Source organism: Beauveria bassiana (genome assembly GCF_000280675.1).
Source record: "Beauveria bassiana ARSEF 2860 unplaced genomic scaffold BBA_S00010, whole genome shotgun sequence".
Classification (NCBI taxonomy): domain Eukaryota; kingdom Fungi; phylum Ascomycota; class Sordariomycetes; order Hypocreales; family Cordycipitaceae; genus Beauveria; species Beauveria bassiana.
Window position 1 is genome coordinate 865,683 of NW_007930845.1, and position 26,448 is coordinate 892,130.

The 26,448-nt window shown below is 53.1% G+C and overlaps 9 protein-coding genes across 9 annotated transcripts; 3 read left to right on the plus strand and 6 right to left on the minus strand.

Moving 5' to 3' along the window:
- Positions 1-142: 142 nt before the first annotated feature.
- BBA_04611 (calcineurin-like phosphoesterase) lies at positions 143-1,555 on the minus strand (the record flags this gene model as incomplete). The annotated part of the gene is made up of 4 exons (XM_008599708.1): positions 143-334; positions 391-820; positions 886-1,297; positions 1,405-1,555. 4 exons carry the CDS (start codon positions 1,553-1,555, stop codon positions 143-145), a joined length of 1,185 nt encoding a protein of 394 aa, XP_008597930.1.
- A 513-nt stretch (positions 1,556-2,068) lies between these two features.
- Positions 2,069-4,168, plus strand: BBA_04612 (nonsense-mediated mRNA decay protein Upf3; the record flags this gene model as incomplete). The annotated part of the gene is made up of 4 exons (XM_008599709.1): positions 2,069-2,152; positions 2,207-2,287; positions 2,340-2,527; positions 2,584-4,168. 4 exons carry the CDS (start codon positions 2,069-2,071, stop codon positions 4,166-4,168), a joined length of 1,938 nt encoding a protein of 645 aa, XP_008597931.1.
- A 504-nt stretch (positions 4,169-4,672) lies between these two features.
- BBA_04613 (pyridoxamine phosphate oxidase) lies at positions 4,673-5,539 on the minus strand (the record flags this gene model as incomplete). The annotated part of the gene is made up of 1 exon (XM_008599710.1): positions 4,673-5,539. One exon carries the CDS (start codon positions 5,537-5,539, stop codon positions 4,673-4,675), a length of 867 nt encoding a protein of 288 aa, XP_008597932.1.
- A 718-nt stretch (positions 5,540-6,257) lies between these two features.
- Positions 6,258-7,157, minus strand: BBA_04614 (uncharacterized protein; the record flags this gene model as incomplete). Its single annotated transcript, XM_008599711.1, has 1 exon — positions 6,258-7,157. One exon carries the CDS (start codon positions 7,155-7,157, stop codon positions 6,258-6,260), a length of 900 nt encoding a protein of 299 aa, XP_008597933.1.
- A 2,032-nt stretch (positions 7,158-9,189) lies between these two features.
- BBA_04615 (uncharacterized protein) lies at positions 9,190-9,723 on the minus strand (the record flags this gene model as incomplete). The annotated part of the gene is made up of 1 exon (XM_008599712.1): positions 9,190-9,723. The coding sequence occupies one exon, from the start codon at positions 9,721-9,723 to the stop codon at positions 9,190-9,192; it is 534 nt and encodes a 177-aa protein (XP_008597934.1).
- A 2,747-nt stretch (positions 9,724-12,470) lies between these two features.
- BBA_04616 (DUF1620 domain-containing protein) lies at positions 12,471-15,435 on the plus strand (the record flags this gene model as incomplete). The annotated part of the gene is made up of 2 exons (XM_008599713.1): positions 12,471-15,332; positions 15,391-15,435. 2 exons carry the CDS (start codon positions 12,471-12,473, stop codon positions 15,433-15,435), a joined length of 2,907 nt encoding a protein of 968 aa, XP_008597935.1.
- Positions 15,436-18,556: 3,121 nt separating this feature from the next.
- BBA_04617 (subtilisin-like protease Pr1A) lies at positions 18,557-19,942 on the plus strand (the record flags this gene model as incomplete). Its single annotated transcript, XM_008599714.1, has 3 exons — positions 18,557-18,820; positions 18,934-19,656; positions 19,751-19,942. 3 exons carry the CDS (start codon positions 18,557-18,559, stop codon positions 19,940-19,942), a joined length of 1,179 nt encoding a protein of 392 aa, XP_008597936.1.
- Positions 19,943-20,292: 350 nt separating this feature from the next.
- BBA_04618 (glucose-methanol-choline (gmc) oxidoreductase) lies at positions 20,293-22,293 on the minus strand (the record flags this gene model as incomplete). The annotated part of the gene is made up of 1 exon (XM_008599715.1): positions 20,293-22,293. One exon carries the CDS (start codon positions 22,291-22,293, stop codon positions 20,293-20,295), a length of 2,001 nt encoding a protein of 666 aa, XP_008597937.1.
- Positions 22,294-24,158: 1,865 nt separating this feature from the next.
- Positions 24,159-25,871, minus strand: BBA_04619 (glycosyl hydrolase family 16; the record flags this gene model as incomplete). Its single annotated transcript, XM_008599716.1, has 2 exons — positions 24,159-25,008; positions 25,066-25,871. 2 exons carry the CDS (start codon positions 25,869-25,871, stop codon positions 24,159-24,161), a joined length of 1,656 nt encoding a protein of 551 aa, XP_008597938.1.
- Positions 25,872-26,448: the final 577 nt, after the last annotated feature.

Genomic DNA, 26,448 nt, shown 5'->3' on the forward strand with positions numbered 1-26,448 from the left:
CGTCACAGCAATGGACGCCAACACGTACAAAACGGCGAGTATTAATGGAATCGTCTCATTCAAGACCGTGGATATCTCAACCAAAAACTAATTTACAGGTATAGCCCTTAGCCCGTCAATCTTCTATGCTGCGTAGTACTCGTTATAGGAAATAATCGCTTGGACCCCGCCGCCCAGCGGGCACGTGTCTCAAATCATCAGGCACAGCCGAAAAGATGCTAAATCTGGGATCGAGGTCCTTGTCAACCGTCATGATGGAAGCAACATTTCCGCACCGGTAGCAGTAATTTGGCGCCGACCAGACTGTTACTACAGAATTCTCTGAGAAGTGGTACTAGAGGGGGCATGTCAGCAAATGACGTCTTGGAAAGAGCATGTTTCATGGTATACCTTGTATCCTTCGTTTACGAGCTGATGCGCACGTGCGATCAACTTTAATCCGTTGACGTGGTTGAATTCAGTTGCCACTTTATCGCCAAACAGCCACCCGGCACCTCGTGGGCTAATCGCCCATGTCTCGACTTCTTCCGGATCGGACCACACCAAGTCGCAGAACGCGCCTTCGTGAGGAATCTCTTGCGCACGCGCAACGACGCGGATTTGATCTATGGTTCTGATTTCTGGACTCAGGCCACCGTGGACACAAAGTACCTCTCCATCGACAATGGCGGCGAGGACGAGAAAGTCAAACACGTGGCAACATGCCTTCCAAACCGAGGCATTTCCGTATTTTTGCTGACATTCTTCGTAAAAGCCGTATACCTGAGTAATCTGGCGTGACTCGTGATTACCGCGGACGAGAACTATGCGTTCGGGATATCTGCATCATTGTAAGATTAGCTGAGGGGAATCACAAGGTCGCGGAGCCCAAATTGCGGCACTGACTTGGCTTTGAGGCACATTAATAACGTAAAGGTCTCCAGACTGAAGTAACCTCTGTCTACAAAGTCGCCGAGAAATATAAATCGAGTCTGCGCGCTCTGTGACGAAGGGACAGTACTGTTGACATCCGCAGAGCCAGCTGCGGCCTCCGTCCCCGGGCTCACGTTTTCACCCGACTCGTTATCTGTTGTGTCGTTGTTTGAGGACTTGAGCTTCTTGAGCAGCTTCGGATTTGTAATCTCGGGAGGCTCGATATCTTGAGACGTAATTACGGCGGTCGATGTTTGCGGCGGTTCAACGTTGCTTTCGCCTGGCATGCCGCCAGCGACGCGAAACAGCTCCAGCAAATCGTAGAATTGGCCGTGGATGTCGCCACAAACGGTTACTGGTGTGCAGACAGGCTGGATGTTGGACTCTGAAGCGCCGCAGAACAGCAACGAGTTAGTAGACGCACTTTATGTAGCATTATAGCGCCTGATTCTCTGTGCAGCAAAACTGCCCCAGGTCATGCTCCAATCTTACCTTCCATTAATATTTCCTTGACCTTTTCGCAGAGCTCCTTCATGGCCCGCTCGGGCAGATAGTGGCACTGTTTGGCCTCCTCGAGCCACTCATCTAGTCCGGCATTGGGTCCCAGTCTAGCCGGGCCTGGTCGGGGTATGCTTGAAGTCATGATTGAAGGTCCTACCCTCCAAAGATGGAATGTCAGAGGACGGTAGCGATGCTGCACCGACAAAGGGATGACCTCTTCGATTCCGGGTGGGTGGGTGGTGTCGCGCAGGCGGGCCTAGCGCTGCCTCCCAATCTGGAGCATTTGGGTATGAGTGCTGGGTTGATCTATGCGCAGTGCAACAGTCGCTCTCCCATGTATTTTCATGAGCAGCAAGTGTAACCATAAAATCCAAAAAAGTCTACTTCTGAGTTCCTCACATTTTCATTTTCGTGAGCATTTTTCTTTTTCAGCTCAACGCTGTTGAGCGCACCGCGCAGCACCTCTTTCGCCATTAGCCCACGTGACCGCGGGCGCTCTCTATCTAACTCTTTAGTTGCATACTTACGGATAGAGTCAGGCGCTTCCAGCGCTCTACCTAGTGGAGCATCATCAAGAGGCTCATGCGCAAACATTCAAGTGGTGCGCGACGACGGCATCGATATTGCATTGCTGGCTAGTTCTCTGAGATGCACAATGTCTGCAAAAGCACCTCAAGTCCTATCTCGTAGGACGAACGGCCAGGCCAACGCCGCCAGCCAAGGAAACGAGCCAAGCAAAGTATGACGATTGCTCTGTTGAGCTCCCGTTCGTTTCATGTCTGACCTGGTGTAGGGCAAGGGTGGCCGGGAAGGCGGCAATTCTAGGCCAAAGAAACGTCGTGGTCAAGGAGATAAGAAGTGCGATAATGCAAAGGTAAACAGCCTCGAGTTTATCTTACCTGTTCGAGACTAACAAGATTTACTAGGGGCGGGAAGCGGAGGCACCCAGAGCACCACGCCAGAGGCAACAGAATGATGGAGCAAAGCTCATCCTTCGACGACTGCCCCCTGGTATGACGGAGGCTGAATGCGTCGCTATTCTAGGCGATAGATGGATCGTCGGCAAAGGCAAAGTCGATTGGTCCTCCTTCATTCCGGGAAAGATCTCTACTGAGTAGGTTGATACCATCCCACCAATCTAAGTGACCAATAGAGGCTGACATTTCCAAGTCCATCCAAGCCTTCACGGCCTGCCAGAGCGTATATTCATCTCATAAAAAAAGATGACATGCTGGCCTTGAGTGAGACTGTGATAGCTGCGACGTGGGAGGACGCTAAGAACAGCTTCACAAGCCCAGCACTTGTTGGACCACCGTCTCTGGAACTATCTGCCTACAAGAAGGTACCCAACAACAAGAAGCGCACTGACGCTCGCCAAGGAACAATAGATCAAGATCCCGAATTCATGGCCTTTCTCGAGGGGCTTGCAAATCCAGTGCCACTACGAGACAGTGCTGATCTGGACGACGATGATGCTAACAAGGGCGAAAACAAGGTTACTACCACTCCACTGGTTGAATACTTGAAAGAGAAAAAGGCCAACAAGTCGAAAGACTCAAGTGCCGGCAAGAAACGCGGCGAGACGAAGAGTAAAGGCTCCAAGGAGGACGAGCCCTCCAAGAAAAAGGGTCGAGAATCAAGAGCTGAGAAAACTGAAAAGGTGGAGAAGAGCTCAACAACGACAGTCAAGATCCTGACAAAGAAAGCCGCGACCGAACAAGCAGCGGATGCTGCAAAGAATGCCGCTAAAGCAATCAATGCAGCTGCTGCTCAAGACGCGCCAAAGAGTAGACGTGCCGGAATTGCTTCTGCGGCTCGTATCCTCCAGCGTGACTTGGGTCTCCGTCCCGGATCTGCGCATCGCCGAGCGCGACAAGATGCAGCTAAGGCCGATGCCAAAGCCAAGGAGGCGAGTCAGGTTGAGGAGGTTCCGGGTACAAGTCAATCAACAGAGCCCGCGACCACACAGGAGGGCAGAGCTAAAACCAACGGTCCGACTGGAAAGTCCCAGCCTGGAAGAAAGGGGAGAGACGGTAGAAACGGAGTCAAGACTGCCGCAGTGGCGGAAGCCGCGCCGCAACCTTCAGCAACCAATCCACCTGTGATTCTTAAGAAGAAAGAAGGCCAAGCAAATGCACCGAACAACTCAGCCAGTGCCGCCACAGGGCCAAGCAGTCACCAGAATGCGACGACGAAACCAGCAGCGGAGAAGAATTCAAAACCTGCAGCAGCCACAAATAGCAAGTCGGGCCAAGCCCAAAAGAAGTCACCGTCGGTAACTCCAGGTGCTACGAAAGCATTCATCAAGCATGCCGTACACTCTCAAGGAGTAACTGAGGCCGCATTGAGGCAAGCTTTGGAGTCGCTCGGAGCCATTACTGCCATAGAAATGGACAAGCGCAAAGGATTCGCCTATGTCGATTTTGGTGATCATGATGGACTTGTAAAAGCGATAGCTGCAAGCCCTTTGGCTGTCGCACAAGGGTCAGTGCAGATCCTAGAACGCAAAGACAAGAAAATGGCAGCCACTGGTTCTGCTACAGTAGCGGGTACCGCAACAACATCTGCGGCAGCGGATCTGGACAAGGCGAAAGACGGCGAGAAAGAGAAAGATAAAGGAACAGAGGCAAGACGCGGACGCCGCGGCCGTGGTGGTAGGGGAAACAACGGAGGGGGTGCCGCAAATGCACAAGCGGCTAATGCGCCGGGTGCTCAAGCAGCACCAAAGAATGGTCCGTCGGCAACTTCGGGCTGATGTCAGAGCCAACGCAAATGACACATCAGTGTTTTCTTCGGGCCTGCCAACCGCCACGAGTTGTGCTTGTAAGCCTACAAGCGGACCACTGTAACGCCCACGCGGGGCGCCAGTTCGAATCGGACAGAATACAGCCCGTAGTGTCTGTCGTACATGACAGTTATTGCCGCTCTAAACGCTAGTACCACATGGTTGTGTTACTGCTACCAGACACAAGCGTGCACGGGCAAACCATGCTGGTTAGGCGAGTATGAGCGAGTACAACAGCAAATTGCCTCAAGTTGAGGAGGCATCACCAGACTCGGTCCATCGCATGGCGATCGAAAGTAGACTGAACAACTTTTGAAGGTTGCTGTGAAGATGCAGGCGTGAAAGATCATGGTAGCACAGAGGGTCGCACTGGCGCAATGATTTACCTCGATTAACCTCGAAAGACGCTAAGAATAACACTTGATCATTGCAGTTCTCACTTTGAGTCACGAAACATGTAACGACGATCCCGTATCAACGTGGCACCAGGTTCAGCGCGCCGACTATAAAGTAGAATAATGCCCCAAGCAGAAAGCCGATGGCCACAGAGACTTTCTCCGCCGAGGTCCGGCGCAGATATGCTGCTGCATCGCCTAGCCAAAGCACTTCGTTGTTATCACGACGAGCCGTCTTCATGCCGGGAAGCCCGTCCATGCTGCGTGCGTTGTGCTTGGCCTGATATTTCAGCGCAGTGTTCTTGCTGACCATGATACCCGCCCAGTAGTCGAGCTGGGGGCGCTCCTCGAAGACGCAGAGCTCTGTGAGCTTCTGGCCCTCGACGTGGCCCTCGCGGAGCAGCTTCTCCATGTCAACTGCAGTGTCACCGATTTTTGGCGCGTCACCTGCCTTGCCACCCAATTCGCCATCATCATCCTCGTTGTCCGCCGCGTATATGCCCTTTTTGACTCTGGGCACGCCGAAGCCGCAGCTTGTCTGGACTTGCCATATATCGCAGACGATGACCGCGCGAGCCCCGTCAAACGCCGTGCGCGGCGACCCCTGCGCGATGGTGCGCACCAGCTCCTCGAATCGGGGACTGTCCCACTCGACGATGGAGGACCGGCAAAAGAGACGGAGGATGCGCGGGGTGGGGCCGAAGCTCATGAACATGAGGCACAGGCGGCCATTCTCGTAGCTGTGGGAGATGGTCTCGCAGCCAGAGCCCATGCGGTCAATGTACGCGCAGCGGTTGGGAGAGAGAATGGCAAAGTGCGAGTCGGCGAGGCCCTTGGGCGACACGTTGACGTGCGGACCGTGGGTGGAAGCCGAGCCCGTGAAGAAGACGGGCTGCTGACGGATCCAGCTGGCCAATTCGTCGGTGAGGGCGTCGTAGAGCTTCATCCTTGATACGCTTGATTGATGAGGGGAAGTTTGGCGAGGACACTGCGAAAATCGATGGGCCGATTATTTTCAGCCGGACGACTTGGGGGGGACGGTGGCTTTGTTTTGGCGTCCACAGCCTAGAGGTCGGAAATTCGGCCCGGTCAGCGCCGGAATGCAGTGTTGCAAAAGACAAGTTGCTAATGACCTCGCGCTACGTGTGGCTTTTTTTCGAAATACCGTTTCTTTCACACAATACTGAAGCAGAGTCTTTGGACTCGAAAAACTCTGCTTTGGATTAAAAAAAAAAAATTGCATCAAACAGGATGACGACGGAATACTTTTGCAACTGCTTTGGTGACCCATCGGAGCTCCGAAGTGCGGCAGGCGGGGCACATGAGCAATCGGGTCGGGGTAGCAGGCCCGATGCACAGCTGCAGTCTGACAAAAGAGGCTAGACCTGGCCCTTTTGGGACGCAAGACGAGGTACAGATAGCGTACGGACTATAACTAGCGATATGTGCTTATAGTTTCCTGACAATGTCAATCCGTACGCCGAGCAACAACTAGGGGGCAACAATAAAGACTCGTCTTGACGAGCTGGACCAGTTCCTCAGAAACAAGCTAGGGAGCAGATATCCATGATTATGGTCTATTCTATTCCGTAAGTCATTATTCATTATATATATATATGTATAAAGGTATAATTAATACTTTGTCCTCAATCCAGAGTCAGAAGCTACCAGTGAGGGCCGTCTGTCCTCTGGCGCAAGACATATTCGCGAAAGTCCCACGGGATGGCGCCAGGGCGATGAGGAATTTCGTCAGGATGGACTGCAAGAGGATCCGGAATGGGAGGCGGAATATAAAAGTCATCGTACATGAATGGATGGGGAGGAGGAGGAGGAGGCGCTGGTGGTGGTGGAGGAGGGGGAGGAGGAGGTGGGTGAGGCGGTCCATGGGGCTGCGAAACACCTGGAAAGTACACTCTGGGCGGCCCCCGGGAGTGAATTTCGAATCTCTGGGCTAGCCTGTCTCGCTCGGCCAAGATTTTCTTCTTTTTCCTCTCAGACTCTGCGCGGTCAGCGCTGTTGCGATTGCGGAGCTCCTCGCCGGACAGACTATAGGTCCCTCTTCGTCGCTCGTTGTCTTGACGCATGCTTTCGGGTGGCGAATCTCGATTTATTGCCGATGATGCAAAGTGTACGTGTCGGCTTGCGTCGCTGTCTCTCCTCCGTAACCCTCCTCGTCGGCTTGTGCTCCTATCGCGGCTGCCGTTGCCGTTGCCGCTCCTGGGCCTGCTGCCGCTCCGTCGTCCGCGGCTCGGCGAGTCGCGGCTCGACGAGCCGCTTTCTGAAGGTAGGGGACTGGTACCCAGGGCCCTCAACTGCGCTTTGAAGCGCATGGCGTCAGCTTCCGCTTGGCGGTATAACCTTTCCCATTGGTCTCTCTCGCTGCATGCCAAGGCAACCTTCTTCTCCTGATCCGACCGCTCGTTACGCATAGTCACTTCCACGTCGGAGAATAACTCTGCCGCATCCGCTATCAGTCTTTTCCCGTCTCCATATGAGTCGCAGGGAGATGAATTGATGAGACGTCTTTTCATGGCTTTGATGGCATCTTCGAGGGGCCTCCGCATCGTGATTCGGTTCTCGTCTTCTGGACCAGAAGGTAAGCAGATGGCTACGCTAATCAGCAAATGACTTGGCGTACATATTTGAAGGGTGTAATCGCGGAGTGTTGAGCGACGAATCAGAGTAATGAATCTTTTACTATTGATTCAAAAAAGATGGTTCAGACCGTCGCGTTTTCCACGATTACCTCTGTCCTCCGCACGGGTAGGCACTCGGTTTTGTACAAACCTTCAGGTGGCTGTGTAACGAGCCACCTCGCAAGTGACTGGCTTGTCGGGCACCTCCATTTGGTTTCGAATACACGGTGTGGGGTTTATCTCTCTGTCATACCGAAGTAGTGTGATGTCAAGAAATTTGACTCGTATTGTCCTACACAACTTGGCAAAGAGATGACTTGTGGCGGTACCTCCTTCCGGCGGTTATCTGCCTTGTGGACTGAATTTCCTCTTTCTCTGCTGGCCCCGATACAGATTCAAGCCTAAATTGGAGGATACCATGGCTTGAGATCGATATCCGAACCCCAGTCGACTGGTTGTTTTCACTGTGGCTCATCGCAGCATGGCTCCTGTCGTGGCCACAAAGTAGACACGTAAAGTATTTCACTTCCGAGGCACTCAGAACGAAATAACTCTCAAAGATGATACGCACATTGGGCTGAAAAAGGATTGTGTCAGACCATCTGATGATTGTTTGCCCCGCGCGCGCGGCTCGTGTCAATGGACTTGAAGTAGCACAAGAAAATCCGGTGAGACCTCCTGGGCTGCTTTACAAAACGTTGTGGGCAGGCAGACCCCAATTCCGCAAAGGCCATTTGGCTTACAGCAGTATCAGCTGGCTGTTTACCACTCTGAATCTCGTTGAGCAGGGCGCAAAAAGCTGCCCAGGCACCGGGCGGTGGACGGGAACGGGACGACGGTGTGAAGTACAAAGAAAGGCAGCCAAAGATAATTGGAGACCCAAAACCCTTTCTTTGTGAGCTTACCAGCACCCCTACTTTCGGAAGGCGCCCGCTAATTCGCAGCATCTTATCGGCGAGCCGCGTACTCTTGTGCGGCAAGTGAATTCGTCAAGGCCCTGGCCAATGACTTGACTTGCCGGGCTGGCAGGCAACACGGGATGGGCCGAAGAGGCGACAACTGCCTTTTGGTGGCGTTGAACGTGATGCACGCCATAGACCTGACAATAATTAGCCTTACTTTTTCTTTTTCTTCCAGAAAATAAACGTTTGTCCATGCGTGGGGGAACAAGCTTGTGACTGGTCTACGTCATGGTAAGGCGCGTAAGATGCAGAGCAAGGCAGCTTTGCAAGTCCCCTGACCAGAATGATTAGCAAACAGACACACAGTCGTCCTTTTTCGACATTACATACACCCCCCGCGGGAGAGATTTTTGTTGACGATGATATGGCTACACATGTACTGCCCATCTCCTGTCAACAGCCAATTCCCAGTGGCGAGCAGGACTTGACTGCTCAAAGGGAAACACGAGATATCCGCGGTGCCCCCTTCATGTTACACAAAATCTCCATTGGTGCAAAAGAGTTGTGCAACAAAACTCGATTGCGAATTAGGCGGCAAGGTGTCCGAGTCACGAGGGCCGGGGATTTATTTGCCAGTTTGGTGACTTGCACAGCATATTTGCTGTGCATAATACGAGCAAGGCCGTTTAGTGACGCAAGTCGCACTCTGGTCACGAACGCAAACTCGGTGCCAACAAATCACTTTATCGGGGAATATTAAAGCCAAGTTGCACATATGCCTGTTCGATATGGAATGTTTGCGTTGGGCTTGGTACGACAGGCTTGGACGTGCCCTGCGGGCCACGAATCTGCGTGAGTTGGACTGGAGCAAGATGGCGGGTAGCAAGCAATTCCGCGTTCGCATAATACAATCGGATTTGAGAGATTGATCTATTTACTGCTAATAATCTAGAATGCACTGAACTCAACTCAATATGTCGTTTCATCCTTCAACACTGAATCACATGCCAAGTCAACAAACATCCTCTGAAATCTGACGAGTAAGCAAAAACAAAACATCAACGAATAATGAATCCATTTTGACGAAGTATCTCCTCATATGTTCTAATCTTTTCGCCCTGCTCATCGAGCTGTTCCGAAAGATTATTCCGTCGCTGCTGCATGTCCAAGAACCTGTCTTTCCAATGTACCACATCGCGCGTCAGGTCTTCTATTCTCCTGTTGCAGCCGCCTCCGCACCCGCTGCCTTGGTGTGAGCCGATTTGCCGCAACAGCTCCTCAACCCGTCGCTCTAAATTGGACTTGTCACATTCCAAGTCTTTAATCTCCTTGTCTTGGTGGCAGATGCGTATCCGCAAAGCCTCAATCTCAACATGATGCCGCCCGCAGCTCCCAGTCGCGCTTTGGAGCTGGCGTCTCAATTCCTGGTTTTCGGCACTGAGATTGGTGATTTGACACTCAAGTTGAGGTATGACGACGCTGCCCAGGCGGTGGACCTCGGCCTCGGCAGTAGCCAAATCCTTCTTTAGGTTGCCGACTTCGCAGACAAGATCCTTGTTTGATTTGTCCAGTGCTGCTTCTCTCTGAACCATACGGTTCCACGAGTCTCTGAGGACTCTTACATAGTCGTGATGGTGATGGTGGTGCGATGGGTAGGTCGATGGGTAATTTGGCGGGCAGTGTGGTGCCCAGTGGCGATGTTGACTGGTTTGACGGCTGCCCGAGTGCGACCGCTGTATGGATACGTATTGCCGGCCTGATGCCGATGTCTCGATAGTAACTCGTCTGGACATTTTCCGCTTTGATGTCTTGTCCGCTGGCTGTTTGGCCGAGGGGACGCTGCTCTGTTGTGCTCCCAGTTTGCCGAGTGTGCCGGATACGAAGGGCCGGCGCTGTAGCAGTATCTGTGGTGATGGTTGTAGTAGTCCGCTTCGCGTGGGCTGTAAACTGAATAGGGATGCCTATTGATACTCGACGGTGAAGTAATCTCGACGATTGGGAAGCTCAACTGGGGTGTCTCGATGCGAATCCTGGTAGAGCAGCGATAATCGTCGCAATGGCGAGCAGCAGAGGAGTTGTAGGAGTAGAGATATTCCATGGAAGCGAAACAGACAAAGTAGGCAGACTAAGTACTTGAAATTTGTGGCTTAATGAGCTTGAACAGGCGACTGGTTTGTCTTTTGTAACGGGGTACAAGAGGGTAGTCTGACTGCGCAACGGAGGCTGCTGACAGGGACGTCCTCTCAAAGTACCCTCACAAGGACAGGCGTAGAGACAAAGTGTGGGCTGTTTTGAGGTAACAAATTGGGGCAGAGAAAGTCTCACAGGGCTGCGTAGGCGAGTGATGAGGATGAACAGTGGGCAGGTGACCACGTCAAGTCTCGAGTTGTTCGAGAGCAAAGACGAAGAGGAAAATAGTGCAAGGTAGAAAGGCAACAGCAGGAAACAGATATGATAATGAGGGAAGTAAAGAAGATCCAGAGTACATTTATATATTATTGACTTGTCGAGATGACAAAGACAGCCCGCAAGACTGCCTAGAGGCCGGTATGGTCGCGGCCATCGAGGCCGGCCCCAGTGAACAGCCCCATGGATGCCAGAGATATGTAAGAAAGAAAGTCAGAAAAGACATGCGTAGTTGAATAAAAGTACAGGAAAAAGGCTCGAGACCAAGGGTGACTCATTTCGAGAAAGTTGCACTGATGGGTGCTATGCAGGAACGGTTTGTCGGTGGCAACATGATCGGTAGAGACGCAGGTACTCATTTAACGGCGACGCAAAAAGCAAGCATCAAGATCTGGCATCCGCAGCTATATTTCTTGCATATGAGCGGCAGCCACGTTGGAAAAGGTCGATGGGGTGGAGATTTTCCATATCTTGCCACCACAGGAACAAGTCGAGTATACACTACGAGACGTCCGAGGCACATGTTGGAGGGTGGGATGTCGCATGCAAGAGCCACTTGCAACACTGATTGTCACGCGGAGTATCCACGTCCCAGCTTGATGGCCGGAAGTCAAAGTGTGTACAGGGCTGTGTAATAAGTTTGAAGCGAAATGGAAATAGTAACTAGCCACATGCTCAGCACCAAACCAGGCTGGCTGCCTACGTACACGAGCGCAAAATCTAGAAACTCGCATCATGCAAATGTTGACGATGGGAAATTGGCATGGTTTGAAGGAAAAAAACAGGAATTAACAGCCATTTCCGGATTGTAGCTATTATCCGCAGCTATGAGGTCACCGACTGCTTATTAGACGCTGGTCAACTGACCCGGGCTCCAGTCTCTCGGCCGGGGTCGCATGAGCGGTGCGCCGCGACCGGCCCACGAGGCCGCCGTTGACGCCCTGCTCATGTGCAAATGGAAGTCAGCGCTCCAAACTATCTAGTCAGTAATAGAAAGTCAGGTACACGCTCCAAATTGTAGTTTTCTTTTTATGAAAATACCGTCGTCTTACTATGAGGTGGGCACCTCTCCCCAAGGTCATTAGCTTGTACTATCGCGCAAATACTTTTACAAAAAGTCCAAAGGTGCAAAAGCTGCGTTGAGTGAGCTTAAAAAATTCCCTTCATTGAGTCATGTAGATTAGTTTAGCATTTCACGTAGCACATGTTGATGCCAACGCTGCAGCCTTGCCTCATAGCGGACCCGAGGCCAACACTCAGCGGGTGCCATGTAATGTAGATGAAGTCCACCACATGACCACCACACTCACGCGATGCGAGACCACGGCAGTGATCTGCACATGCAGCTGCGACAATGGGATTTACGTGCTTTGCAGCCATCCATGGTTCTTCTAGCTTCTAAATATAACGTAACTTATATTTGGTCTTTCTGAGATGGTCGACACTGGGTGGAGAGGTACTGCACGCCACCAGCGACTGCCAGCTGTTGCGTGAATCTCTAAATTATGAATTTAGGGCTATTTCAGTGAGAAATAAGACAAGTCTCCCTACTCCGTGTTTTTTTTTTGGCGGTCACATCTTGTACAGATATCTTCTGGCCGTGTAAACTCGGCCAGCTTTAAAAGCTACACGGCCTCGGCTGCTTGTATTGTCTCAGTCGCGTTGAGAGCACGTACTGCACCAGATTAGGTGAGATTGACCCGAATGGGCAAAGAGTTCAGAAGAGACAAAAATCAGCAGTAATGAAAACGAAAATACATCTATCGCATCAATGTTCAATTTTGCGCAGCCGTTGTTGTTGAAATGTGTTGGTGGCGTCGTCGATGACTAAGCCTCTTCGAGCTGCTCAACTCGCAGCTCTGTGAGCTCTCTCGAGTCCAGTCCAGGCACCTGGAGCAAGACGTCGCAAAACCCCAGATCAATCGCGTCGACTATGCGGCGCCAACTCCAATCAGCGCTGCTATTAGGCCTCTCGGCGCTAGCGGCAGCCATCTTCCAAGATGAAGTCGGTCACATTGACTTCCATCACTCCCTAGTCGGCGTTCCACAGCGCGAAGCGACCTTCTACCACCGACCGAAGCTCGGCACCAAGGCCAGCCTTCTCTACACACTGAGCGATCTGGGCGTCGTGGGCGCCATCAATCCGGCCAGCGGAGAGACGGTATGGCGCCATCAGCTCTCCGACGACGTCTCCAGCAGCGCCGGACACCTTCGAGCTCCTGCTGATGAGGAGTGGGTAGCTACCGCCCAGGGTCCCCGCGTCCAAGCGTGGAACGGCCTCACCGGCCGCAACGTGTGGGAGGCTGAATTCAAGGGAGAGGCGAGGGATGTCGAGGTCATTGAAGTGACGGAAACATCAAGGAAGGATGTTGTTGTCCTCTTCGACGAAGATGGCACTACAGTCCTGCGACGTCTCCACGGCGGCCTGGGCACCGTCATGTGGGAGTTTCGCGAAACGACCAAGGACATCCCACTCCAAGTTTCCACCGATATCGCGAGCATATACATTGTCAGTCTGCACGGGTCTCCCTCCTCCTACAGCGTCAAGACCACCGAAGTGGACCCCAGCAATGGAAAGCGCGTGGATCAATGGACTGTCGGCAGCAAGGGTGATGTTGCGACGGCTGAGGACGTCATGTTTGTGGGTGGCAACTCTGCTGCACCGATTATTGCGTGGAGGAGAAACGATAAGCTCAGCATCCAGATCCTCGGCACCAAGACTAAGCATGATATTGTGCTGGCGTCCGACGTCGAGTTTGTCGATATCCAGGCGCCTTATCTCAAGGAGTCACAAGCTCGCTTTCTAGTACATACCGCCTCCAAGTCCGGAAACCGCGCCGAGGTCTTTAGCATTGATATCAAGAATGCTCAGATCAAAAAGACACACGAGCTGCCCCATCTCCAAGGTCGCGGCTCCTTCTCCACAAGCTGCGAAGGGGCCAACGTCTACTTTACGAGAATTACCGATGACGAAATTCAAGTGCTCTCATCTGAATCACACGAGGGCGTTGCGCGATGGAAAACCAAGCTCGACGGTGCTGTAAAGCCCATTCACTCCGTATCCGAAGTCATCTACAAGTCGGATAACGATTATGCCGTGCGCACTGCCATTCTCACCGAGGACCACGACTGGATCCAGATCCGCAACGGCGAAAAGGATTGGGTTCGTCATGAAGGGCTGAGTGGTAGCGTCGCTGCAGTCTGGGCCGAGATTCCTGAGCAGGAAAACCTCGCCAGGGTTCTCGCCGGAGAGGTGGATACCAACCCCCTCCGCGCCTATGTCCACCGTGTTTTGCGCCACATTGACGACCTCCAATATCTTCCGGGCTACCTGGCCTCTATCCCTGGCAAAATCCTTGCTAGTATTGCCGGCGATGAGCCCGCGTCCAACACTGGCGGTCTTTACTCGGACATGTTTGGCTTCAACAAGATTGTCGTACTGGTCACTCGTCGTGGCCGCTTCTACGGCCTGGATACGGGCAACAAGGGCGCCGTCCTTTGGACTCGCAATGTTTTGCCACAAGCCGCTGGCGAATCACTTTCTGTCAAAGGCTTCGCTGTGACTGAGGACAGTGGCGTCGTTGCTTTGCGTGGATCGCGTGGCGAATCCGTTCTGATTAGAGCCACTGATGGCCACGTTGACGAGGCCAAGGCGGCTTACTCTACCACGCCAGTCATCTCCAGCACCGCTGTTGTCGACGGCGAGGTATCTGCTTGGCTCCTTGCGTTTGGTCCTGACGGCAGTCCCATTGACGAGACTCTGGGTGGCCAGCTCGCTGACCAGACATTTGTTGTCCGCGGCGAGGGCGAATCCGTCAAGGGAATTAAAATCGTGGCGGATGGAAAGAAGATCAAGAAGCAGGATATCTGGGAGATCAAGGCTGCTGATAACCAACGAATTGTGGACATTGCCACACTACCCGCTCACGACCCCATTGCGTCCATCGGTCGCGTTCTTGGTGACAGACAGGTTCAGTACAAATACCTGAACCCCAACACCGCCGTCATCGCCTCCATCAACGACAAGACATCTGTCATGTCCATCAAGCTCATTGACACCATCTCGGGCCAGGTTCTCACCGCCGAGACCTACGAAGGCGTCGATGCCGGCAAATCTGTCTCATGCACCATGTCAGAGAACTGGTTCGCCTGTTCCTTCTTTGGGCAGTACGCGCTCAATGACGATTCGGATCGCTCTATCCAGGGCTACCAAATCGTCGTGTCCGATTTGTACGAGTCGGCGACGCCCAACGACCGCGGCCCGCTCGGTGACAACGCCCAGTTCTCCTCTCTCAAGCCAATTGAGAACCCACTCGGCGTCGCGCTGCCCTTTGTCGCCTCTCAGAGCTGGGTCGTCTCTCAGCCCCTCACCAAGCTCACCGTCACGCAGACGCGCCAGGGCATTGCCAACCGCAACATTGTTGCCTATCTGCCGGAGTCACACGCCGTCGTCGCCCTGCCGCGCGTGCTCCTCGACCCCCGGCGCCCCATTGGCCGCGATCCCACGGCCAACGAGATTGAGGCCGAGGGTCTGCCTAGGTACATGCCCGCCATTGAAATTGATACGCGCAGCATTCTCTCTCATGATTGGGACATTCTTGGCGTGGAGGGCTTCACTACGTCCCCCGCCGTGGTGGAAAGCACGAGTCTGCTCGTGGCGTATGGCATCGACGTCTATGGCACGCGTGTTGTGCCTAGCGGTCTCTTTGACCTCCTTGGCAAGGGCTTCAACAAGCTGGCCCTCATCTCAACCGTTTTGGCGCTCACTGGCGGCGTCTTATTCGTGGCCCCCATGGTATGTGCTGTCTGTCTGTCTGTCTCGTTCAATCTCCAGATACTAATCTTTCTCTCAGGTCCGCCGCAACCAGATCAACCGTAGATGGGAGGCATTCATCTAATGGAAACGCGAGTTTTACGCAAATAAATAAATTCAAACTTGGGGGAGTGGTCGTGGTCATAGATGGCATGTCATGTAGTACGAACAAGGAACTAGTACGAATGATGGGTATTTGTTTTTGATGTAATGCATGTAGGTTCAATGGGTTTAAGAAGCGGCTACGCAAGATGAAATTATAGTATTCAAGTGCTCAAACTACTGGACTCATATAGAGTCTATAGCTACGCAATCGTGAACCTCGGCATGATACCCCCATTGCAATAGACTCGGCCTGAATCGGAGCTGTGCAGTCCACTATGTCTGCAGTACATTGAGTCCACTATGTCTACAGTACATTGACATGTCCAGGGAACGACAGCTGTGCAAAAGTATCCATGCAACAAGCTGAAGGTGGTGTACTCACACAGATGGCTCTAGATTGCTGTTGTCGAAAGAGACACGATTGTGATGGAATTGCACCATCATTTAGGCACTCATCCATCCCTGCGCCAGGCCTCGCGACAGCTTTCCGCTACGGTGAGAAGCAGCCGCTCTTGCAGCGCTATTTTCGGAATGATGATGCAGGAAAGGTGCTGCTGCATCCGTCTGCACAGGTCTGCACAGGTACGTACCCGGGCCACCCCAAGCAAGCAAAATACATACAATACGTACCCAGTAGAGAGGAATGTCCTCATTCAGGCGGCAATGATTAGGCTTCCTAGGTGTGGTAGCTTTGGACGCGCAGAGAAAACAGTGCATGTATTGAACAATAGAAAATCAGTGATTGATCAACCTGCACAACCTTGCTCGTGACTTTGCGGCCATGTTTCTCTGCAGAAGAGAGGCTTGTTGAGGCATTGATGCGCTGACAATACCCACCACCAGCCTTTGCACAACTGGCCACTTGTTGGCTTTCTTGCATGGCCAAAATTTGGGCGTCAACGTGGAAAGTTTCCATCATGAGAGTTCTGTACTAAATATACGCACATCTTACTCTTCTTGGATGGGTTTCGTCGAGGCATGCGGCCGCGGAACTTGTCACACCATATCCAGCCTGAGATCTTGGCACCGATGAGGAGTTGCAGTATGCATTTTACCGGCATTGGTTTTTTTTTTTTTTTTTTTTTGGATAAGGCGGTATCAAAGGGCCGCAATCGATTTTCTCCGCAATGCTCTGCCGAAGGTAGGCGTGGCGGGAACCAACATTCGCAGTGGCAGCATGCAGCCACCAGCAGGGGTTGTTCGGCGAGATGACAGAAAACCTTGACACCACTATTCTCCCTGTCCTTTGAATGCTCTAAAATACGGTCTAAATCTTGAGAGATTTCTTATCCGATTTGTGATACGTTTTGCGGCGCCATGGAGTATTCTACGTCCATCGACGATTCAAAAAAGTCTGCAACTAAATGGTATTAAACGTGATTTCAACTAAGCACATTCAGTAAGGGAAAGGTATATATTCAGTAGCTTCTCCGCTCATTGATAGCGCATTGATCACGGCCTGAACACCGACGATGGCATGTCCCACAGAGGGCGAGCGGCGAACAAGCTGGCGATGCAACACAATCGTCGATCAACTGGGCTGCAGCAATAAATGGAAGCAAGACGTGTACGGGTAACCGGGGTCAGGTCTTGGCAAGCAGTATGCACCGCTATCAAGACCCCGGCCAGCATAATGCCAACAAGCACATCCCCGCATCTCTTCTGGTGCCTAAAGGCTCCAGAGCGGTCAACTAACTATAGAGAGAGAGAGAGAGAGAGAGAGAGAGAGATGTTGAATCAAGTGTCATACGTAGATTTTGGTAAGTTGTTGTGTCTTGAAAGTCTATAAATACGAAAAGGTACTGTCAGATGGGAATCAGTACTTGAATCACGGCATGCTTTGATGTGCGCCTTTTGTGGGAGAAGGACTGACCAAGGGCATTCATGCAACCTCGGCCCGCAAAGAAGAGATGTCTCGGAACCATGTTTTGTACTGACCATCATATTAAGAGACTCTTCGCAAGCAGTGTTTCTATTCTGAGCTAAGCCAAGTGCCGTAGGATGCGCTCCATGAGGCCAAAATACCCCAGATTCAGACCCCGCAAATCTTTTCCCTAAACAGCCACGATACGCGGCCCGGCCTTAATAAAGACACCGATTGGGTTTGCAAACCTCGCTTCCCTGTCGATTGATTGACTTGTAGCTTGGCGGGGCTGGTTTCCCGGAAGCATTGCATTGACTTTTCGGGGACTAGTTCTCCGCGTGCCAACGGTATGATATGTGGTAACACAACTGTAGATATCACCAAGACAGAATATAGATCCAAGAGAAACGGGTTTGAGATGTGGGCAAGATAGTTCTACTTCCAGCTGCAGTAGCCCATGTTAGAGTCCTGTAATGCATACTTGTCGGCCAAGATCTTGGAACGTGACGGTGAGTGATTGAACATGGGATGCAGTGTGCTGTTCTTCAGAGCCAATGCAGCAAGATCTACCTATGTAAAAGCTGGGGAGGCTGTGCAAGTACGCGCTCCTCTACTTCATCCGAACATAAAAGAAGATCCGGAAAAATCTAGGCGAATGAAACTTGACGTACTCTGGATAAGGCTGCCAAGAGCACTCATCCGACTAAAAAGAAGGTTCATTGGCCAATGATTCGGAGCTCTATCGAAGCCGAGAACAAAGAAATCCATGAAGCCCATTTCCGTTTAAGAAGGTGGCATGCCTCCCAGTCAAAGCTGTTTGTGGGTATGTAGACATGCGCCGGACACTTGCATACCTGAGACATGATAGCCTCACTCTTGACCCAAGAAGGTGGTACTTTTTTCTGCACAAAAGAACCCTGAGAAGATGAAGGCGACTGAAAGGCCAGTGCGGACTGCGCCTTCCTGACAAGGAAGGTATTCAAGACTTGGTGCTGAAAGCCGAATGAGTTGTGGTCTCGAACGGAACGGCATTGGCGACGAAGAAGAAGAAGAAGAGGAGGAGGAGCGGCATATGTCAAGTATAAAGAGCGGAATGTTTTTCCCTTGTAAAGAACAGAACATTCTCATTCTAAAGTGGTTTGGAAGCACCAGTTTCCTAGTTTCCTGAAGCAAATCGACACTCTCTTACTCCTTCTTCTAAATCATCCTCTTAAAAAACACCACGATTCGTCAAAAAATGCTTTCTTCTCTGCTTCTGGCTCTTTTGCCCATTGTTCTCGCTGCCCCAACGGTCCAGCGCGCCGAGCCTGCTCCTCTCCATGCCGCCAAGGACAGCAGCGCCGCCATCCCCGGCAAGTACATTGTCAAGTACAAAGCGGGCAGCAAGCCCGACGCGTCCATCATGGCCGAAAGCGCCGACTACATCTACAGCGATGTGATGCACGGCTTTGCCGGCTCGCTCGACGAGGCGGCGGTCCAGGAGCTCCGTAGCCATCCCGATGTAAGTAAAGTCCAAACTTTCTCAGCCCCCCCCCTTTGCTCTCAACCCCCCGCATGTAATGCAAAGCAAAGTCCTGATTTTTGGGGTTATTCCTTTTTGTGAGGGGCCTTTAGGTCGAGTACATTGAGCAAGACAGCGTCGTCAGCCTGTCCGCCTTTACCACGCAGCCCAACCCCCCCTGGGGCCTTGCGCGCATCTCGCGCCGAAAGAACAATGACAGCAGCAGCACCACCACCACCACCACCGGCTACCGGTACGACCGGAGCGCCGGCGCCGGCACGTGCGTGTACGTGCTGGACACGGGCATCGACGACAGCCACCCCGACTTTGACGGCCGCGCCAAGCAGGTCAAGAGCTTCTTCCCCGACCAGCACCGGGACGGCCACGGCCACGGCACCCACTGCGCGGGCACCATTGCCAGCACCACCTACGGCGTGGCCAAAAAAGCCAGCGTCTACGGCATCAAGGTCCTCAGCGACTACGGCTCGGGTACCTGGTCGGGCATCATTGCCGGCATGGACTACGTCGTGACCGACTCGCGCGGCCGCTCGTGCCCCAAGGGCGTCTTTGCCAGCATGAGCCTCGGCGGCGGCTACTCGCTGGCCGTCAACGACGGCGCCGCCGAGCTCGTTGCGAGCGGCGTCTTTGTCGCCGTTGCCGCGGGTAATGAGAATAGCGACGCCGCCTTTGTGTCGCCGGCCTCGGAGGAGACTGTCTGCACCGTCGGCGCGACGGATGCAAAGGACGTGCGCGCCAGCTTCTCCAACTACGGCAGCATCGTCGACATTTATGCTCCCGGTGTCGGCATTGTGTCTCTGGTTCCCGGCGGTGGCGTTGTAAGTTTTTGTTCTAAATTCCCCTTTTTATGCATGAAACTCTTGTGGGAACGCGAATCTACTAATGCAGCTTCTTTTTTTTTTCTTCTAATAGAGATCCATATCTGGCACCTCTATGGCCACTCCTCACATTGCCGGTCTTGCTGCCTACATCTCTGCTCTCGAGGGTGGCATTGCTTCCGAGCTCTGCAGCCGCCTCCAGGCGCTCGCCTCGCCCGGCATCGTCACCGGTCTTCCGGGAGTCAGCACTGGTCTGCTTGCTTTCAACGGAAACCCTTCTGGCTAATAAGTCCTGGTAACCCTTTTTTTTTTTTTTTTTTTTTGATGAGTATGTTTTTTGTTGGCAAGGATTGATGGGACCTCTTTTGATTGCAGGTCAAGTTTCTGCGCTCTTGCAACGAATTTTATCAAGTGTGAATTTTGGAGAGATACCTTGAATGATTTTGACGATTGATATCTGGTGATGTATATTGTGAATAGAAACTTTTGCTATATTTTTTATTCTAAATGTGCATTAACCCAAAACAATAATTGAGCACCTATAAGCTGTATATACAGCACACGTACAACGTCATCAAATCATAGCGTAAAAGGAAAAAAGAAAGAAAGAAAGAAAAAGACAACAACAACAACAAATCAGTTCTTGTTTTGCTCAAGAATAACATCGGCAGCCTTCTCGCCCACCATGTACGTCGAAACCGCCGTAAACGTGCCCGGAATGCGAGGATACACAGAGGCATCCACCACGCGCAGGCCATCCACGCCGCGGACGCGAAAGCTCGAGTCCAGCACAGCCGTCTCGTCGCCATCCGGTCCAATGGGACACGTACACGAGGCGTGGTGGCCCCAGGCCGTGTCCTTTGCGTACTGCTCAATGTCGGCCTGGCTCGTCACGTCCTCGCCGGGGAGCACCTCGCTGACTTTGACGGGCTGGCGGCGCAGGGCGTCGCGCGCGACGCCAACGGCCTCATACATGGACCGCAGGTCCTTGGCGTAGTCGCCGCTGCCCGTGTCAAAGTAGTTGTACGTGATGTCGGGCACGTCGAGCGGGTCGGCGGAGCGCAGGCGCACGGTGCCGGCATTGTTGCGCGGGTGCGCCTTGAGGATGGCCCAGGAGAAGACGTCGTGGTCCTGCGTAATGTTGATGCTGTACTGGGGAAAGTAGCCGCGAAAGTTGACGGGCCCGCCAAAGAGGAAATTGTCGTACTCGCCATTCTCCGTGACGGAGCTCTTGTGGAACATGGCCACCGGGAGGCCGTTGGTCGCGAGCGTGCCGCGGTCGCCAAACGTCGGATTCTCCCACTTGTCCAGACACGTGTCGTGCTCGCCGTTGAGTCCAAACGTGCAGCCCTTGAGCGCGGAAAAGTCCTTGGGCACCGTGCCCTGCACGTTGATCTCGTAGTGGTCTTGCAGGTTGCCGCCCACGCCGGGCAGGTCGACGACGACGGGGATATCAAGCGACTCGAGCTCTTCGCGGGGACCGATGCCGCTGAGCTTCAAAATCTGAGGCGAGTTGTAGGCTCCGCCCGCGACAATGACTTCGCGCGAGGCATTGACCTTGCCCGGCTTTCCCTTGCCAGCGGTGCCGTAGCGCGGGCTGGCCTTGTACAAGTACTGGCCGTCGAGAAACTCGACACCCGTAGCGCGCGGCTTGTCGCCGCTCTCGTCAATGATGACCTTGGTGACATGGCAGTTGAGACGAACGTCGAGGGGATACCTCTTGTTGCCGTCCTTGTCCTTGGCGTCTCGCACAGAGACGACAAACTCGCGTGAACCAACACGGGAACCGTCCTTTGTGGAGATGGGCACCAGATAGTACGAGTCGGTTGTATCCCGCGACTTTGAATCGGCGTTGGCGTCCCCGAGAAGCAGGCTAGCCAGGTCGCCGATGGCCGGGAGGAGCTTGCCCGAGGCAAAGGCGCCGCCGGTGTACAGGCTCAGCAGCTGAGGGTCTTGGAGGGCCAGCGAGATCTTTGTCGTCTCTGTGCTGAGCCAGCCGTCGTGGCCGTGGCCGCCTTCAAAGGGCAGGCCGTAGTTCTTCTTCTCCATGCGCACAAAGTACTTGCGCATGTTGTCGGCGCTCCAGGAGGAGTCGCCGGTGAGCTGCGCAATCGAGTCAAAGTCGGAGCGGTGCGGATATATTGTGACTAGCGCATTGTGCGCTGTGCACCCTCCCAAGGTCTGGGTACGCGGATACAGCGTGCCCTTCATCTTGGAGCCGGCGGGCGGTTGCAGCCCAGTGTACAGACCGCCGTCGGGCGTGTCGTAGCTCGTCTTGTAGTCGCGCGCTTGGCGCTTCTCGTCGGCGTAGTGGTGGACAAAGAAGTTCCAAGCGATGGACTCGTCTTCCGAGGCCTTTGCAGAGTACGCAGGCACCTTGTAGTTGGTGTTGTCGCCCTGGTCGTCGCCGGCCTCGATCAGGAGAGTCTTGTGGCCGGCCATGGCCAGACGTGCGGCCAGAGGACCGCCGCCGGCGCCGGAGCCGATAACCACATACTCGTATCCTGCGAGCTCAGTCGCGTTTGAGATTGTAGAGTTTGAGATTGTAGAGTCTGAGATTGTAGAGTTTGAGATTGCCGGGGCGGCGGCAGCGGAAGCGGCAGCGGCAACCAGACCGAGAGCTGCCTTGAAAAGCATCACGAAGATGGACCTTGAAGGCTATGTATGGCACCTCGTCGTTGTGTTGTGAGTAGTGCGTCTTGAAAGATACGTCTATTTGCAATAGACAAATTGTATTGGAAACAGTACTCTAGCAAATGAAGAATATAACACGAATATCGAGGCTATAGAACAAGAGGCTTTCGCTGACCTTTATACTCTCGGCCACCCCAATAGTACATGTAGGACATGCATACCAGACCAGCGGCGAAATTCACTTTGGTGCTCCAGAATTCCCGAGGGTACGGCTTGCTTTGCTTACGGTAAATCCGGTTCTTCTATTCCATATTGCTCATGAACGTCGATCCGCGTCAGCCAACGCCCACCTTGTTCCTGCAACATGTCCAAGACAGGTCCTCGCCGGCCATCCTTCTCTTTACCGCGGTCTTGTTGCTCCGCAATATTGGTCAGAAAGAGCAAAGGACACACTAGCAAGCTAGCTTGATCGTATTGTCGCCCTCCGCAGAATAATGACGCTAACTATGCAAGTCTAAATTCCTTTCGAGGATGATGCCGGTAATACCAGACCACGGCGGAGAGCCCCCACCCAAGCTAAGCATCCCAAAGCACGATATTTTTCGGGTGGTCTTGATGCCAGTGGGAGGCAAGAGGGTCTCACAAGAGTCATCCTGGGCCCGTGATATCCAATACGATACGACGTTGTCGTGGCAAAGTGGAAAAGAGGAACCGGTCGCAGTTTGCGTGATGACATGTAGGTCATAGGTGCATGAATGGAGAGCCCACTCGCGCTCGGAACCATCCCATTATCCAAGTGGCCGGAAACAAGGCTGCAGATTCCACAGATACTAGCCAAAAGCCTAAATGCGATTCATGTGAAAAACCGGAGAAGAAAAGGGAAAAAAGCGGTGGCCTTGCCAACTTTGCCCACCGCCTTGCCAATCTTGACGGATGTCTCCGTCTTGAGGATGGGTGTCCCGGACCCTGCTTGCCTAATCTTTTGCCAATTGCTTTGTCGAGACCAAGATTCAATCGATATAATCGACGGTGATGCAGTTGAAATACCGCCAATATTGCTGACGCGGCCAATAATGCTGTGCATGGCTGGACGCAGCCACCTCGGACGCTGCGCGAGCAAGGAAGCAAAAAGACCAAATCGGTGATCGGCCGAATTCTACGCCCACATTATTAGTTGACTAGATGGCTTTTCCAGATAAAGCCATGGCAATCTTAATGGTAGAAAGTTTTGCTAGGCCATTTTGTGATGCATGTGGAAGCGGCCCGCGAAAGGCCCACAGAAATCTGGCTAAACAATACGAATTGTACCAGGATTGTGAGATGGCATGGCGTATTGTGCCAATGGTAATTGGCTAGCTAAACATCTTTATTGGGGCATTCGTAGATATTGTGCTCGTCGATCCGCCAAAAGACGAGCAAAGACTGAGGCGCGGATAATAGAGTCAAGCCACAAATCTGAAGGTTGACCAACCTCGGCAACATCAGTCATGCGTCTCTTTCTCTTTCTTGTGGCAGCTGAAGATACTCTGGCATATGATGACATGGTGACGAGCTGATTAGCTTTTGTGTCCTGATATGCTTTTCCACCATGCAGGAGAGTGGGCTCAATAAACGTAATGCAGCGAGTGCCGATTGCCCTCGGAAAGAGAATATTACATATAGCCGGTCCAGGCAAAAGCAAGAAAGAGACGAAATAGCGGGGAAAAGATGGCAATGGCAACTACGGCCGAGCTCATGACGGCCCTTGTACAGAAAATTCCAATCTAGATTCCAACCCAACAGAAAAGAAACGCAACGCTCGACCAAAGACCAAGTTTTTTGACAGGCCGCAACAAAACTCAAAAAGGCATCATCAGAAGGGTGCTTGCTTAGTTCCAGTGATTGCCTCCACCAGGCTGGCCGCGGTAGGCCGGCTGGTTGGCGGCGCTATAGCCGGGGCCAGGACTTTGCGTCCTATGCTGGCTGTATTGTTGCTGCATGGGACCAGGGGTTGTGCTGTACTGCCCCGGTTGTCCCATTGGGCTTTGCATCCTATGCAAGCCGTATCCTTGCTGAGGGGCCGGTGAGCCCAGGCGGTAAGGATCGGCCGTGGCGGAGCGCGTCTGGCCGACAGGAGATTGTGGCTGGCGGGGAGGCATCATGTCGCTCTGTGTGCGAGACACTTGACGATGAGCATCGTTTCCAAGACCTGCGGTGGCCGGTGAAGGAGGGACACCAAAGTCGAAGCCATGAGGCGATGTAGGTGTTGCAGGTGCAACGTGACTGGGAGCATGGCCGACCGCCACGGCCCCGCCAGCTGCCGCGCCAGCGGCGCCAGCAAAAGCCACATCAGGAACCGTGGGGTGGCGGGAGCCCGGCCGCGAGTCGTCGGGGTGGTTAAACGGGTTGCCGGCTGTGCCGAGAGGCGTCAGATTGCCGCTCTTTTCTCCGTATTCATGTCCGTGCTCTCTGAAGCCGTCGGGGTCGACACCGTCCTTACGGAACTGTGCCAGTTCCAGGCGCTCCGCCTCCGTCTTTTCATCGGCGAGTCTGGCCTCGGCAGCGCCCAATCTGCGCTGTCGAATGTAATAGTAAAGGAGAGTACCGATTGCAAGAGCGGCGACAGCCCCGGCCCCTGAATAGATGCCAATCTTGGCGTTGGGCGACAGATTCTTCCAGCCATCCGCTGAGCTCGAGGCAGGCGGCTTATTAATGTTATTGTAAGCAGTCGAGTTACCTCTGCACATACGGTTAGCGTTACATTCTTAGCCTGTGGCGTCGGCATGTGAAACTCACTCCTTGATCTGAATGCTTTGGTAGCTGCCAGTCTTGTCTCCGTAGGAATATTCCTTGGCGCCCTTGGTGTAGTCCTCTATCTTGAGACTCTTGACAAACATGGTATAAGGTCCCTTGGAATAATCAGTCTCGCCGCCAGCCCATTTAATGGTGCCTGGAGGCAGTGAAGGGTCGCCACCAGCCCAGATGCCAATATGCATGCGCATGGGAGTCTGCGGGTACTTGTCACCATTTTTGGCATCGTTGTAGGTAAGGGTGCGGATCACGTTGCCATCGATGTACCACTCAAGTCTGTCCTTGGTCCAGTCGACGATGTAGGTGTGGTAACCGTCTTGGTTGCCGCCCTCCATGACGTGCTCTTTTCCATAAGAATGGTCTTTCTCATCACCCTTTGCAAAGATGTTGGTGGTGACTTGGGTGGCATTGGCGCCCAGGAATTCAATGTCGATTTCGTCCAAGTCGTCGCTCAGCAGCATGAGAGAGCTGACAATTCCGGTGCCAGGGGCAACCTTGAGGCTGATTTCGTAGCGACCCCAAAAGATGTAAAACTTGGATCGAATCGTGGGCGAGTCGCCCTGCTTCTTGACGGAGAAGCCGGCACCAGTATCGGCATGGTAGTCGACGCTTCCGACAGTGGTTTCCCAGAGATCATAAGACGGGGTCGTGTTGAAGTTGAACAAGTGAGCAGTACCCAGAGCCGGGTCGGCAGGGCAGTCGGTGCGGTTCAGAGGCTGACAATCTGTGTGGACTTGGGCGACGGCGGTGCCCAGCAGCACAACGCTGGCGGCGAGGCGGGTGAAACGCATGATGGGTAGTTCGTCTCAATTAGTGGCGCGAGGCCTTTGCAATGGGGTATCTCGAGCGATCTAAAAGCGGTGCACAAAGAAACGACGCAAATCAGAGAAACGAGTTTAGAGAGGTATCCGACGACAACGTCTGTATTACGGTCCCCTGGTCCAGCAGAGGAGCGCGGGGTCGGACGGGTTGATGAGTGTCTGAAGAGACGGTAAGGAGCGTAGAACCGAAAATCGGTTGAAAGGAGCGTTGATTCCCGCTGGAGAGAGTGAACAGCGGCGAAGATATCTGCAAAATGAAAAACTACACGACGTTGTGAGGAATGAATGAAAGACTGAGGTTGGAAAGAACAGAAGTGGCGAGCGCGTGCATTGTCAGCAGGGAAAAGGCGTGGCGTCCTATTTCGTGCCCACGCCCATTAATTATTTCTATTTGTTAGCCTACGCAATTTCCAGGGGGCAAGACAGGAACTGAGATAACAAGAACGTCCCTTTTTTGTCTCTGCAGGCATCGCACAACCAGCCGATTCCTGGAATCCAATCAATTTCTCAGGGGCTCGCCAAGGCCAAACGCCAAAACCCCAGAACG